General features: G+C 39.1%; 1 protein-coding gene and 1 long non-coding RNA gene across 2 annotated transcripts; one reads left to right on the top strand and one right to left on the bottom strand.

Moving 5' to 3' along the window:
• The first annotated feature begins 244 nt into the window (after nucleotides 1–244).
• Nucleotides 245–11,061, top strand: g2e3 (G2/M-phase specific E3 ubiquitin protein ligase). Its single transcript, XM_026919198.3, has 14 exons — nucleotides 245–826; nucleotides 1,098–1,195; nucleotides 1,679–1,780; nucleotides 1,943–2,067; nucleotides 2,708–2,870; nucleotides 2,967–3,073; nucleotides 3,179–3,295; nucleotides 3,655–3,779; nucleotides 4,039–4,147; nucleotides 4,302–4,600; nucleotides 4,771–4,952; nucleotides 5,062–5,234; nucleotides 8,128–8,339; nucleotides 8,552–11,061. The coding sequence occupies exons 1-14, from the start codon at nucleotides 772–774 to the stop codon at nucleotides 8,797–8,799; spliced, it is 2,115 nt and encodes a 704-aa protein (XP_026774999.1). The 5' UTR covers nucleotides 245–771; the 3' UTR covers nucleotides 8,800–11,061.
• On the bottom strand, nucleotides 7,898–15,423 carry LOC113529764 (uncharacterized). The gene is made up of 3 exons (XR_003403081.3): nucleotides 14,807–15,423; nucleotides 10,693–10,775; nucleotides 7,898–8,264 (listed from the first exon to the last, which is right to left on the bottom strand). It is a non-coding gene; the product is annotated as an uncharacterized LOC113529764 (long non-coding RNA).
• Between the last annotated feature and the right edge of the window lie 67 nt (nucleotides 15,424–15,490).

Consider the following 15,490-nt stretch of genomic DNA (forward strand, 5'->3'; position numbering starts at 1 on the left):
ATAAGATGGTAATGTGCTCTTTATATAAAATACGTTAAATCTAATTTACACTTGTAATTCCCCACCGCGGTCCAGGGTGTCCCCGCCTTGGGCCCCGAGTTCCCCGGGAAAGACTCCAGGCTCCCCGCAAGCCCTGTGTGGGATAAGCGGCACAGAGAATAGATGCATGTATAAACACTACTTCGCCAGAATCTGGACTTTTACTATGAATCAGTGACTCTTTGACCCGGAAGCGGGTCACAGAATGTTTCTGTTTGAATTTAACCAACCAGAATCGAGTGTGGGCGGGTTTTTCTAAGCAGAGGGATTTTCAAAAATTCCGTGGCAATAGTCTGCGTCTTCTCTAAAAGAACAACATTTCACTTTTAAAACATATTTTATATTCGAATTTTACGTGTGAGGTGAAATTTATTAAGTTTTAACTCTGCGCTCGCTCGCGTTCTTGACGTTCAGTAACTTCAGAGAGCTAGCAAAGCTGAAGTGTCGTTTCCACTGATGAAAACATTAGCACGCGAACGCGTCTCGGGTGTTCAAGCAGCTAGTGTTTGTACACATCATGTTACGACGAGTTCAGTAGTTAGCCTTAATGATTTAGCTTTGTTCGCAAGAGAAATGTAGCCACATAGTGTTAGTTTACTGTTCATTAGAGAGAAACGCGAAGTTTTTGTAAAGTAACGTTAAGTGAAATTACTCGAAGACTTGGCGTCTGTTTTTCTACCGCAGGCTGTTGTGCAAACACAGTTATTCCCAGCTAACGCTAATAATCTAACAATGAAGCCGAAGACGAAGAACCGCGCAGTTGAACAAGATGACTCCGTCAAAGAAAGTATGTTTTGTTTGTGTGTGTAATTATTGTAGATGTAGGACGTATGGGTGAAAGTCGTTCATCCGCTGTGCATGCAAAGCGATCAGCTGCTTTCACCTCCTGCAGCTACAGAAGCACTCTGCTTGCACAGCTGATGAACCACTTTATCCAACCACTTTGCTTATTTTTGACAATCACCTTTAAAGTTAAAGACTATGAAGCAGTGAAGATTTAGAGCTGATGTTTCCAACGTTTTGACGACCAAAGTTTGGTTTCTTTTGTGTTTTTATAGTCTGTGAGCTTTGCAAGCGTTGTGATGATTGCCCTGACAAATATGGAGAGAAGATCACACTTGAGGAACCCAAACTCACTGTGCACTATTTTTGTTTGGTAAGAAACAGTGAGTGTGTACATAGTGTTTAAAAACATCATGTGTATTGGCTTTATTGGACTAATCTTCTGCTGGTAACAAAAAATAAACAGTTATCTGACAGATGTCAGTTCAAACTGTAGGACTGTCAGAGGGCCGATGTTGGGCAGGGGAATGGCAGCTCTAGATTAAAGGCAGGGTTAAAGGCTCTAGGTTATTGTCAGAAGGTTGGGGGTTGAAGCCCCAGCACCACCAAGCTGCCACTGTTGGGCCCTTGAGCAAGGCCCTTAACCCTCTCTGCAGGGACACTATATCATGGCTGATCCTGTGCTCTGACCCCAGCTTCCTAACAAGCTGGGATGTGCTAATTTCACTGTACTGTAATGTATACGTGACAGATAAAGCCTGTTTTTTCTTGGGTCCTTGAGCAATGTAACGATATTGTTTGATTGTATAAAAGCAACAGCCCCATGAGTAGATATAAACCACTAATCATGTTGCAGCTGATGTCCAGTGGAATATTCCAGAGAGGAAAGGAGCATGAAGGCATTCATGGGTTTCTGGTGGATGACATCAAAAAGGAGGCCCGTAGATCTGCAAGGCTGGTAAATTGACACTCTTGACACAAGTATTTTCTTTATTTGCCGTTATACGCATGACATGGCAATGACTACTGGCCATTTGTAATGTGTTTGAATGTTAGACGATGGTTGTTTTACACTGCATATGTTTATGAATAAGACATTACTGATTTTCTTTTAATGCAGCGGTGTATGGGCTGTAAAAAGATGGGCGCTTCAGTTGGATGCTCCATCAAAAGCTGTAGACAGATGGTCCACCTTCCTTGTGGAATAGAACAGGAGTTTATTTTCCAGTTCACTGACTTGTTTCCGTAAGTAGCTTTATCTTGGACTGCAGTTTATATCCACAGTATAAAAGACTTAAACAATATCCTTCTAATTGTATTTGCCAGCTAAGGAAAAGGTTTAGACTGAACCCATATCTCTGCAGCTCAGTCTTGGAAAGCAATCTTCTTGATTAAAGTGCATGAATACTGTTCTTAGTGCTTCCCCAAATCATTTTTATAGCCTAAACAAGACGAAAACGTTACAAGGGATTATATTACATATCTGCAAGTATTCTCACACAAGCATTCAACAAGTGTCAAACTCAAAGTCCAGGGTCGAAGACAGCCTTCTGACTCATGTAATTTAGCTCACATGAACCCACAACCCGGTGTATTCACACTGGAGCAGTATTACCTATAATCTACACCGTGATGTGTTACGTATGATGCTGATTGTTGTCGAATCCACATCTTGCTCATCAGCAACATTTAAATCTGTTTATTTTTAGCCTAACTGAAAGCTACAGCTGGATATATCACCTACAAACAGATGAACAGGCTGCAATTCATTACAAATTCATTACAATTCATTACGTATTACTGAATACGTGTCTAAAAAAGGGAAGGGATTTAAACATGTTCTCTATGTATTAGTCCATGTGATCATGTTAGTTCTTGTTGTCAGATCTTTTTGTAGAAAGCATCGCCCCACTCAGACCTGCTCTTCCAGCCCCACTCTGCCTCTGTCCTGTTCCATCTGCTTGGAGCCCATCGAGCCTGTTCTCTCTTACTCTGTGCTTAAGTGCCCAGCATGTCATGGAAGCTGGTTTCATAGGGACTGTGTTCAGGTAAACCTACCACAATATTTACATTCTCACACATTTTATTCTACCAATGCTGGGGATTTAAAGGTTTCAGTTCCTAAGATGATTTACCTTCCACAGAATCAGGCACACAGTGCTGCCCTGTATTTCTTCAGATGTACACTATGCAACAACTCAGACCAGTTCCAGCAAGAAATGCTCAGAATGGGAATACACATACCAGAAAGGTATACAGTTTCTTTATTCAGCCATATAAGCTATACACGTTTGTAAATATTAGACCATCATCAGTCTTTACCTTTCATGGAACACAATACATTTCCTTCTTTTAGAGATGCATCATGGGAGTTGGAGGAGAATGCTTATGGGGAACTGTTACAGGTGTACCAGCACTGTGATGCTGTTAAATGTTCCTGTGAAAAAGGTCGTAGTTACAGTGCGCAGTCAGGGTAAGCAAACGGACAGGTTACTATATGTGTATTGCACTGTAGCATTCTGTTAGTTGAACCCGATTATTATTATTTGGGCTGTTTTGAGATAAACCTGCCTGCAGTTACAAAAACGTTTATCAGCTCAATAATGAAGAAACTTGGAACAAAGCTTTTTAAAATGAATGAATATTTTCATGTTAAAAATACCAGATAAGACGTTTTATATATTTTTAGGATTATATCCATTGTAGAAACCACAATATAGCTATTCAAGATTCAAAGAACTTTATTAATCCCAGGGGGAAATTGCTTTGCCATGTTACAATTGCTCTCAAAAATTATTCATTGAAATAAATGCTGTCCTTTTGGTTTAATAGGGTGTTTGAGATTGTTCGTTGTAAGTTTTGCGGCTCCAGTGGAACCCATCGAAAATGTTCTTCTCTCAAGCTTTATGAGACCAACTGGAGTTGTGATGATTGCAAAGCTGCTGTTGAGGGAACAGGTGACCTAAAACAAATTATCACTCAGCCTCACTGTGTTTTAAAGATATAGTCATCAAAGTGCTGTATTTTCCCCTCAAAAGAGGTTAATCTGTGATTAGAACAAAATATTTTTTTCAGCTTCCTGATCTATAACAATCTAAAACTTTGCCAGCACCCAATCTAGCATTGAGTGATTGTCATGCCTTAGTTCTGGATAACAGGATTTGTTTTTAAGTTGTGTTTAACAATTATCTTCCAACTACCTTGGGTTTGTAACAGTGTCCACATTGCCAAACCATGTTAAATCACCGCTAGCAGAGAGGCAAGAGAAGAAAAGGCTGATTAAAAGATGTCTCTCCAGCATTCGCTCATCATTCATCCCTAAAAGGTAGCAGTAAGACATGGCACTTTGTTTGATCTGGTTCATTCAGAGTTGTTTGCTCAGTATCTCAATATATGCCCATATTTACACAGAAATAAATAAATACATTGTTTTGAGGAAAGGACTGAAGGTTTCATAGCGATTTGTTGGTTCATATCAGGTTCTGTATGGACGCAAGTCCCTCAGAGATCTTAAAGGATCTGGCCACTCAAATATCAACGCAGCAGATCACAGCATTGCTGGTGAAAAATGATGAGGTGGTTGAAGCTGCCCTTCAGGCTGTGCGGCAGAGTGACTTCAACCCCTGCCACACACTGTCTGTGAGCTTCAACAGAGACAAACAGGGACAAAAGTTGGGCCCACAGCGCCGCTTCCTCAGACTCCTTCTGCAGAAATTACAGAACTCGAGTGTCTTTGAAGGACCTGACCATGTTAAAAACCTGGCTCTCAGCTCGCAAGGTATGAGAACTTAATGATCACAAACTATTTGTGCTCTACTCCTCATGTTTTGTTTCAGTAATATTTGTGAGAAAGTGGTCTGTGAACTGTTCCAGGCACCAAACTTGTAATAGTATAGCTTACCTCAAATAGTAAGGATGGCTTTTTAATGCCAACTTTCTTGTGTGCAGCTCTGAGAGACGATCTGTATTTCGAGGTTGGCAGTCTGCTGGCTCTCTCTCTGGTCCATGGAGGTCCTCCTGTGGCCTTCTTCTCTCATGCGCTCTACTACAGCCTATTTCATTACCCCACTGACTACAAGTTCACTGCTGAAGACCTGGGAGATGTCACACTAACACACGCAGTCAGAAAGGTGAGTCTTATAGTACATCGTTATAGCAAAGCCTTGTAATACTATGTACTTTAGAGGCAATGCACATTTTTTTGTCATGCAATCATAAATCTAGTCTAATATGTTTCAGATAGCACAATCAAGCTCTTTGAAGGAGCTGAGGAGAGTGGTGAGGTCCATGATGGACTATTTGCAAGTAGCAGGCTGCTGGCGAGAGATCACTAAACTTTCTGACAAAAACCTGCTGCTGGAGGACATTCTAAACTTTTACTTTGTCGTAAGAATGCAGTTGCCTCTTCAAAGGTTGGTTCCTCAAATAGTAAAACCTATACTGGGCATAAAAAGTCTACACACCCCTGTTAAAATGGCAGGTTTTTTGTTATGTAAAAAATGAAACCAAGATAAATCATGTCAGATGTGATATAGCAACCAACAAAATTCAAGGGAAAATCAGATAGAAAAAATTTAGAGAGGAAAAAAAATTAGAATACTTGTTGCATGAGTGTGCACAGCTTTAATGTTAAAGTGCCTTTTGCTTATTTATTTAAGCACTCAGTCCTTTTGGGTAGGAGTCTACCAACTTAGCACATCTTGATCTGGCAATTTTATTCCACTCTTCCTTGCAAAAATGCTCCAGATCTATCAAATTGGCAGGAGATCTCTTGTGCACAGCCCTCTTTAAGTCATTCCAAAGGTTTTCGATAGGATTTAGTTCTGGGTTCTGGACCATTCCAAAACATAATCTTCTGTAGCCATTCCTTTGTTGACTCAGATTTGTGCTTTGGGTTGTTGTTGTGCCAGAAGGTGAACTTTATCTTCATCTTCAACTGTCTAACAGAGGCCTGCAGGTTTTGTGCCAGAATAGTAATGGTATTTGGAACTGTCCATGATTCCCTCTGTTTTGACTAGAGCCCCAGTCCCAGCTAAAGAGAAGAAGCCTCATAGCATGTTGCTGCCAGCACCATGCTTCATCATGGGTATGGTGTTCTTTGGATGATAAGCTGTCTTGTTTTTGTTCCAAGCGTATCTTTTAGAATTATGCTCAAAAAGTTCTACCTTAGTCTCATCAAATCATAACACATTTTGCCACATGGTTTGGCAAAATTTAGGTGGACTTGGATTCATTGTTTTTTCTTCTGTGAGAAAGAGCTTCCATCTAACCTCCCTACCCTACAGCCCAGACATATGAGAGATTGCTGCCACTTGCAGGGAGTGACCAGTACTTGCCAGATATTCCTGCAACTCCCTTAACTGTTGCCATAGGTCTCTTGGTAGCCTCCCCAATAAGTTTTCTTCTTGTCCTTTCATCAATTTTGGTTGTCACTGTGATGTCCCATTTTCTCCACTCGTTGATGATAGCCTTCACAGTCTTCCATGGTGCATCTTAATGTTTTGGAAATTCTTTTGTACCCCTCTCATGATTGATAACGTTCAGCGATGAGATCCCAAACTTGCTTTGTATGCTCTTTGTGGACATTGGTTTCAGCAGGGGGATGAAACCAAGAAGATATCAAGAAAATCCTGCCAGATCTTTATTTGGGGTTAATCAGAATCACACCATTGATGTAAGAAGCACTCCCTGTTAAAAGCTGTATTATGAGCAGAAAAGACCAACCTGAGGGATTAAGTTATCTGTCTTTAATATAATTGTTTTTAACTTAAGCTTTTATATCTGACAAGAAATAGCTGGTGTAGTCACAGAATATTATAATACTTTCCCTAGCAGTATTTAATTCTCTCTTGCCTGTTGGACTTTGGGATTGGTGAGCTCTAGCATATATATCTGTACCTCACATTTGTTGTTTTTTTCCTTTCTTTTTTCCCCATTTCTTATAATTTTGTTCGTGTCTAACAAGACAAAGTATATTCGAGGTTTCTCATGCCTGTTCAATTTAGCTAATAAATGTGTGTCTGCCCCATATTAGTTTGTCACTATTATACAACAGTAGAACAGTAGTAAAAACAAATGCAATATGGAACGTATGTTTATTGGACACACAAACACACACAGAAGAGAAGAAGAAGCAGCTGTACATCAGCATACAGGGTGAGCCTCCAGAGGCTGCTGCTGTTTAAAAGTTAGTAAAATAAAATGCCAATGCACCTAGAGAAGTCCAGCCACATTATGATGGAAAATTAGGAACAGAATGATTAGCCTAAGCATGTTGGAATTTAAAATCAGTGATTGTGAGGAGGCTGTGGATTTTACATAATCACCTATGTTGAATTTGTCGATGAATTACTTCCTAACTAGACAGGACCGTGGCTCTAGAACGTGTACAGTGCCCTCCAGAAGTACTGGTGCACTTTATGAAATGAGCAAGAAATAATATATAAAAATAGCACATTATTTGTTTGTTTGTTTGTTTTCAAACACAGAAGACAAAAATTTTTTTTTAAATAGTGCCCTTTTCCTCAAAACACTGGTTTCAAGTTTGTCACCAGCCCTCCCACCCAGAGAGCATGGCTAGTTTTGCTCTCTTGGACTCCTGGCCATACCCCAGGATTCATTCTCGTGATCTCTGGACAATATTGCAAATATTATAATACTTATAATAATACTTGTTGTGCTACTTGGGCACCCTAAGGGGTCCTTTGTTGCAACAATTCTAAGAAACCGTCCCCATGTAGCTCCTCACTGTGTGGGGGTCAACAATGTGCTCATGATTCCAATTCCTGGAAAATTTCCAGCTGTCTCTGACTGCTTTCATGACCACAGTTGTTCTTAATGGTATTTAACTGCTTATGTATTTCTTTTGTATCCGTTACCTGATTTGTACAAGTCAACAACGCTCTGTCTCTTTTGTGTTGAACTTTCTTTGTTTTTTTCCATGCTAATGGATGACAAAAAGATTGTCGATGTGCATAACAACATATCTATAACCCAGGGAAACAGGACATGGTTAAAGGCACTTGCTGGGCACTGAGACCAAATGAAAAATATGAAGTATTCAAGATTGACAAGATTTGTTTAAAATATACTTTATGATAATAATTTTAGCAATGAAATGGGTCAGTAACTCTGGAGGGCACTATATAGCTCCCGGTTCTTTCCTATCACCCTCTGTCAGTCCTGTGACTTGAACTCTAGTCATAGGCAGGGATACATTGCAATACAGAAAAATGTAAAGTATAATTTGTTGATTCACTATAATAATTTAATTATAAACAATTTTCTTTGGTTGGTGTTTTGTAGATTTCGCGAGGGCCTTAGAACGTTAAGTGTGTTTGATCGAGTCCAGGCATGTCCAGAGGCCTTCTGTCCAATTTTTTGTGGCCCAGGAGAAAGGATGACTGCTGACGCCATGTTTTCACTTTTCACTGCTTGTTTTTCTGAGGAAGAAGAACAGAAAGCAAAAGAATATGTGACACTGGGTTTCTGGAAGCAATACATACATGAGTGTGAAGGTTTGCTTTTTTCTTGTTTGTTTTCACCTTCTTTATTTAACACACAAATGGGCTTAACGAATCTTATCACCAGCAATCTAACCTGAGTCAATTCATTATTGATTGTTTATTGTGGTCATTCATGTATTATGAACAAAGACAACATTACAGCAAATTGTTAATGTCTTTACACTATTGCAAATTACGCTGGTCATCTCCTCCTTTTATTCCAGATGGACGATGTGCTGCATCACTAGAGGATATTCTCATTTTTGCCACTGGTATCGATGTGGTCCCTGCCATGAACTTTGACCCTCCTCCCTCATTATCGTTCTTTGTGCCACTGGAACCCTCCTTTGCGTTTCCTCAAAGTCAAACTGAAACAAACCACCTCATTCTGCCTCTGCTCTCCTCTTATGAGCTCTTCAAGAAGCATTTGGAATATGCTGTGTGTCAGATCTCTGTGATGCAGGGCATGTGAACTCCCCTCTGAACATTTATGGCTCAGAGTTCAAATGTACAGCTTTCCCCAATCCTCTGTAATGGTGCTTATCATGTAAATATGTGTCAAAGTAAATTGTTAACCAGGACATGCACTATGTGGCCAAAAGTTTGTGGACACCTGACCACTCATATGTGCTTTTTCAAAATCTCATTCCAGATGTGATCTTTTGCTTTTATAATAACCTCCACTCTTCTGGGAAGATTTTCCACTAGATATTGAAATGTGGCTTTGGGGATTTGTGCTCATCCAGCCAACAGAGCAGTAGTGAGGTCAGCCACTGATGTCGAGTGAGGAGGCCTGGAGTGTTTGAATTCATCGCAGATGAATTCAGTGTGTTCAGTGGGGTTGAGGTCAGGGCTCTGTGCAGGCCACTGGAGTTCTTCCACTCCAACCTTGGCAAACCATGTCTTCATGGACCTCGCTTGGTGCACAGGGGAAATGCCATGCTGGAACATGTTTGGGACCCTTAAATCCAGCAAAGGGAAATTGTAATCCTACAGCATAAAGACCAGCTATACAATTGTGTGCTTCGAACTTTGTGGCAAAAGTGTGGGGAAGGCTCACATATGGGTGTGATGGGAAGGTGTCCAAAAACTTATAGTGTATAGTCATATAGTGTACATTTTTTGTTATAAATAGTACAGTTGCTCCTTCTGTATATGCATCCCATTATAAAGTGCTGGTGATGTTATGTACTCCCCTTGTCAAATAACACACATATCCCCAGTGTCATTATTTACACAATCAGGATTATTGCTTATTCATAATTGATGTTTAGAGGTGAGCTTGTAATAACAATCTCAGACATTTTGTTTTCCTGAACAAAGGAGTGAAGAACTTTAACCAAAAGGAAGAAAGTTGTTTTCATCATCCGTTTAGTTTTTATCTGTACTTTCATTATACTGATTGGTAGCGAATTTTTCTTCAGCCATTTTTCTTTAAGCAGTACCCGAGTTTGTGTCAGCATTTAATAATGGGTAAGGAATTTGGGGGTATAGTACAGGCATTAAAGCTTTTGAGACTGACACAGTGATCAGTTAAAGCAGAACTGTGAAGGCTTACTGGATTTAAAAAGTAATCTGGTTTAACATTATCCTTAATAGAAATGTATTTACTCCTTTCCAAACAGCACATTTTTGCTACACACTGGACTGAATTCATGTAGAGGTTCCAAGGTGACATGCTTGATCACATTTCCATAGTTGAGTATGTGCTGTGAATGAGTAAACAGTAGCAGGTATGGGACGGTGTGCTTCTACTTGGTGTGAAAAGAATGAGCTTAATGCTTAAAGACAAGTTATTACTCAGTTCTTTGTTTTCTATAAATAGATGGCCAACTATTTACCAGTCAAGTGCAAGAATTAAATGTGTTCTCTGACATGACAATGCATAGTTCATTGCAAGATGCGTTAAATGTGTTGGCTTATTTTATTTTTGTCCTTTTTTCTAAGTTCTAAAGGCTCTCCAGTATTGCACAGAAATGGCATGTGTTGAGGAAGCCTTCAATTTCTTTGATTTGTGTCCTTTTCTAAAGATTTTAATTTGTCTTTCCTGTTACATACTCCATGATATAATACTTGAGAGGTTCTCAGCTCAACTCTATGCGGTCTATGGCTAATCAACATTGTTTCACCTGTAGCAAACCAAGACGAATAAAAAAAACTACTTTTAATAGCCGCTTTAATCTGGTCAAGGTCGCAGTGGATCTGGAGCATATCCTGGGAACACTGATTGTGAGACGGGGAATACCCCTGGATGGGACCGCTGTCTAATGCAGGACATAATGCAGAGACACTTTCATTCACTCATTCACATCTTCACATGTTATTGGGAGGTAGGACGAAAACTAAGAACCTGGAGGAAACCCACATAGGAAAGGGAATCACAGGAAGAAAAGCTCCACACAGTAATCCAAACTCAAGATCAGTCCAGGAACCTGGAGCTGCCACACACTGCAAAAAAAGAAAAGAAATAGCGTACTGTTTATACATCAGTTTTAGGGGAGCTAACTGATTTACGGGTAGATAAAACATTCACAAATGCACTGGAAATCCTTATAGAAGTTGAGGTGTAGTTTCAGATACTCAGGTCTATGGTGCTTTCTGTTTTTCTTTAGTTTGTTGTTTTATCTGAAATGATTAACATTTATGATATTCTGGTTCTTCTGATGTTTAAAAGCATTGTAATGAAAATGGTATGCATGCCATTTATTTATTAAAGTCTTCCATTTCTTCTGTTCTCAGTGTCTTACTAAAAGCATGGTTTCACTGCCATTTATCAGAAAGATTTCCAATGTATTTATTAACAAAACTATTTAATTGTTAATTTAGGCAAGAATTGCCATAGGTTTTTATCATGTGTGCCCTTCATGAGACCTTGCTGCAAGTGAAGCAGCTTGTGTACTTTGGTGGACCTCAGGGCTATGTCATCAGGAGTTTAATGCCACCTTTGCTAAATGGATCTGAGGCGAGTAATCAGAAAAAGAGCATTCCTAAAGACCCCCATGAAGGGTACAAAAAAGCTGAAGTGTACCCTGACTGGATTAGAATTACTGGGACCCAGTACCAGAGTCAGGCTTGGGGGTGGTGTCCACAGGCGAACATCTTTGACTAGGCCACGCACACAAACCAGTTGGGCTCAACTGGAAATAGTGATGTGAAGCCATCTTGTGGGATCACCACCTACAAGATGAAGGGTTGGGGTCAGGTACAATGCTTGTTGGGTGGCAGGCAAGTGATGGACCTTTTCCTGACTGAAAACTGCAGGTGTTCACCAATTAAAAACTCAGTTCAAAAACAATAAAGGAGCACAAACTTTGAACAACAACTTGCAATTGTTTACACACATTTCTCAATACTGGGTTCACCTTTTAAAAACTCTTCACACTGTTCTTTATCAGTTGCAGATAACATGCAGATAATCAACTGATTCTACCAGAACACTAGTTGTTGAGATGTTCTCTCATCAGGAACACTCTGTCATTCATAACATAATGAACTGGAAAACACTAATATCAGCTAGCATTACAAGAATTACATACAATAGTATAACTGCAAGCAGCAGTTAAGGGGGTCAAGCACTTTCTGGCCCCACCCCTTAGTGACAGAGGAAGATCAGAAGTCATTGGGACCATCAGAACTTGTTCACAAGGAGATATACTAAATTCAAGGCAAAATATTAAGTTGTTGCTGAGATATTGTCTCACTTCTTGTTTTCAGTAGCCCTCCCATGTTTCAAATAAAATCAAATCTTGTTTGTTACCTTTAGCTTTTGCTGATTAATATATAGGACATATCAGGTTGGTCTCCCAATGCTGTCTTCCCACATTTTATGGTTATTGGACAAAATTTGTAGGAGAAGAAGTGAAAAAAAAGTGGCCAACATCCCATGCAGCGTGGCGATGTAGGTTACAGCAGGTTTTGTGCTGTCTTGCAGCATAGCTCATAGTTGTAGAACAGGCCTAGTTAATCGGTGACAATCCAGAGCCAAGGCCAGAGAGCAGACAAGCAGGCTAAACCAACTATCTGCTAGCTGCACGTAGTTATCACTTAGATTCCACCTGATTGAGACTGTGTCTGTTTTCTGAGCAGAACAAAAATGTAAAAATACTCAGAAAGTTTGTTTTAGTAACCTAATTAGCATAAAATTAGATTATAGTGAATGCACAGCCAGCTTCGACCTTTGAACTGAAGCTAGGACTGTTAAATAGCTCTCATATCTAAAGTGCTTATTGTTAATGAAATGAAAGTCCTCCCGGATACAGTTATATACATCAGCCTCGTCTAACTGGCAGAGGAGGAGGTGTTGCAGTTATTTATAATGATAGTCTAAGTGTCACAGAAATACCTAGACATAAATTCAACTTGGTATAAAGTTCTTTATACTAACATAACATATGTAGCCATAAAAATTAAGTCTACCCAGTCGATTCCTCTAATTATTATTTACAGACTACTAAGAGACAGCAGGACCCAGGGCCTTATTCTGAATTCCTTCGTGAATTTGCGGATTTCATCTCAAACCAGGTTGTTTCTTTAGACAAAGTATTAATTGTTGGAGACATTAATATTCATTCTGATAATCCGGAAGACCCTCTGAGAACAGCCATTGCGTCCATTCTAAATTCAGTAGGAGGTAATCTAGAACGGACACAACCACTGTTCTCATAATGGTGGTCACACTCTTGATCTAATAGTATGATTTGGAATAAATTTGGACTATATAGAAAATATACTCGCATTTCCTCAATCTGAAGCTATCTCAGATCATTATCTCATCTCATTTAAAATGTATCTTAGTCATAATATATGCACCTTGCCATGCTACCATGTCAAATGTACATTCACGTCAGCTACTGCACATAGTTTTATCAATAATCTCCCAGAGTTATTAACTTTGATTGGATCACTGTCTGACCCCACAGAACTTGATCAGGCAACTGAATGCTTTGAGTCAATGTTCCACTATACTCTAGATAATGTAGCTCCACTTAAAAGAAATATAATCAGAGAGAAAAAACTTGCACCATGGTATAACAATCACACACGCACCTTAAAACAGACCACTCGAAATTTAGTGACTTTGCTGTCAAATTCATTTGTGCTTTATTGGCGAATCATCCAGTACATCAAAAATCCAAGAAACAAGTTTTGTTTGCTTTTGTCTCACAATGCTGCATTCCAAATTTGGTGATGATTGGACAATATTTGTAGGGGAAGTAGCGAAAAAAATGTTTTTGTAAAAATGTCAGGGACTGGCCTCCTGACTCGAAACCCACATGGTGAAATTTTCTTAGACATTTGTGCAAGCCACAGATTGTCAATAATAAACACTATGTTTGAACAAAGTTTTTCCTAAGTGCATTTGTTACCAGAGAACCTGGGAAGGTCAAAGGTCGATGACTGATTGTGTAATTGTATCATCAGATTTGAGGCCAGATGTTCTGGACATTCACGCAGAGAGAAGGGCAGAGCTGTCAGCTGATCACCACTTGGTGACGAGTTGGATTCGTTGCATGGGGTGCCATCCAAATTTACATGAATCAACGAGTGATTGACTGATTGATTGATTGATTGATTAAATTGCATGTTTTACTTGCTAAACAATATGTTAAATTCAGCATGCCATAACAGGTTTAGTACTAGTGTGTATTTTAATGAATCTCATCAAGTAAAAACAAGTTTACAGAACTTCATACGGACATTTTAATTAAATTATGGATCTTTACAGTTTTAATTGCTTTTTGTTTTATTGTATCAATGTAAGGTGTCATCTCTCTTTAAAAAGACATAAACCATTGCATCTTACATAAAAATATACATTTACGAATATGAAATATTATACATAATAATTAAATATAATGAAATATTAAATATTATTATTAATGAAGATTTATAATATACAGTATGCATGTATTATATGTTGATAAGTTTTTAGGAAAACAAACAACATATTTCCATGACAAACTAAAATGTTCTAGGTGGTCTGAGTATGGTTCACTTGTGGGTCACTTTAGAGGGGTCTGAGTTTATCTACTGTGTTCACGTATGCACAAAAAATGTTCAGTCATGGATCTGAGGTAGCAACATGACAGATGGACTAATAGAGCCACTGTGGCAATTATACCATAGAGCTGAAGTTGTTAGGCAGCAGTAATAATAGTATTGTGTCAGTGACAGAAAAAAATAGTTACTGTATAATACTATTAGTATACAGTGTGTGTATGATGTATGTAGTGTATGCATGTATTTTATTTACCCCAACTACTCACATGAGCTAAAAGGTCAGTAGCTTTATGGCATGAAGCATGAGTTTGATTTTGAAGCATGAGTTTGATTTTGAAGCATGAGTTTGATTTTGAAGCATGAGTTTGATTTTGGTTCAGCACAGAAACAGTTCTGGTATTTCACTTTAAGTTTGTTTTGCTCTGTTTTTCATCTAACTCATCGTATTTCAGCAAATGATAGCTTCATGTAAAGCATACCTGTCAACATTGGGATTTGAAAATAAGGGAAATCCAACACACGTTCCTCCATGCTGTTCTTCTTCTTCGACTGCTATTCTTCTTCTACTTGTTTTACTGGCGTGAGTTGTTTTTTTGAGTGAGTTCTGTAGATGTTACAGCTAATGTTCTGTATACTGTCACCTGCTTTACCGGAGGTGAATGTAGCAAACATATCAATTACACCCAGTGGGATTTTTTTTTATTTTTTAGAAAGATTAAAAATACGGGAGGAATACGGGAAAATATTTAAACGGGATAATAGCGGGATAGAATGGTAAAATACGGGAGAATCCCGGGAAAAACGGGAGGGTTGACAGGTATGATGTAAAGCAACCATTTTGAATCACACTTCAGCGTTACACAGATATTACACTGTGGTAAAAGAGGTATGGTGTGAACAACAAGTGCTCTGAGATCTCATCAATACTAAAATGGCCAGAAAAAGAAGAGTCCCCTTTTTCAGTCCACTTGTATTGTGAACTCCAAAAGCACTGAGGCCAGTTGCAGCTAGCTCCCTTTGTGGTCCAGTTGAACAGAACTGAGAGCTTTATGAGAAAACAGCCTGGCGCTGTAAAATGTACTGTACATGTGTGTGTGCGTGGGATGAGCTGGCGTCCCATCCTATTCCATCCAACGTGTAATTCCTGCTCATGCTCAGTGTTC

This window comes from Pangasianodon hypophthalmus, chromosome 10 (genome assembly GCF_027358585.1).
Source record: "Pangasianodon hypophthalmus isolate fPanHyp1 chromosome 10, fPanHyp1.pri, whole genome shotgun sequence".
NCBI classification, from domain to species: domain Eukaryota; kingdom Metazoa; phylum Chordata; class Actinopteri; order Siluriformes; family Pangasiidae; genus Pangasianodon; species Pangasianodon hypophthalmus.

Bases quoted from the DNA above. Each gene is read 5' to 3' on its own strand.
- g2e3 (XM_026919198.3), top strand. From the start codon at position 772: ATGAAGCCGAAGACGAAGAACCGCGCAGTTGAACAAGATGACTCCGTC. The intron at 827-1,097 runs GTATGTTTTGTT...GTGTTTTTATAG, and splicing joins AGATGACTCCGTCAAAGAAA to TCTGTGAGCTTTGCAAGCGT. The intron at 2,068-2,707 runs GTAAGTAGCTTT...TCTTGTTGTCAG, and splicing joins CAGTTCACTGACTTGTTTCC to ATCTTTTTGTAGAAAGCATC.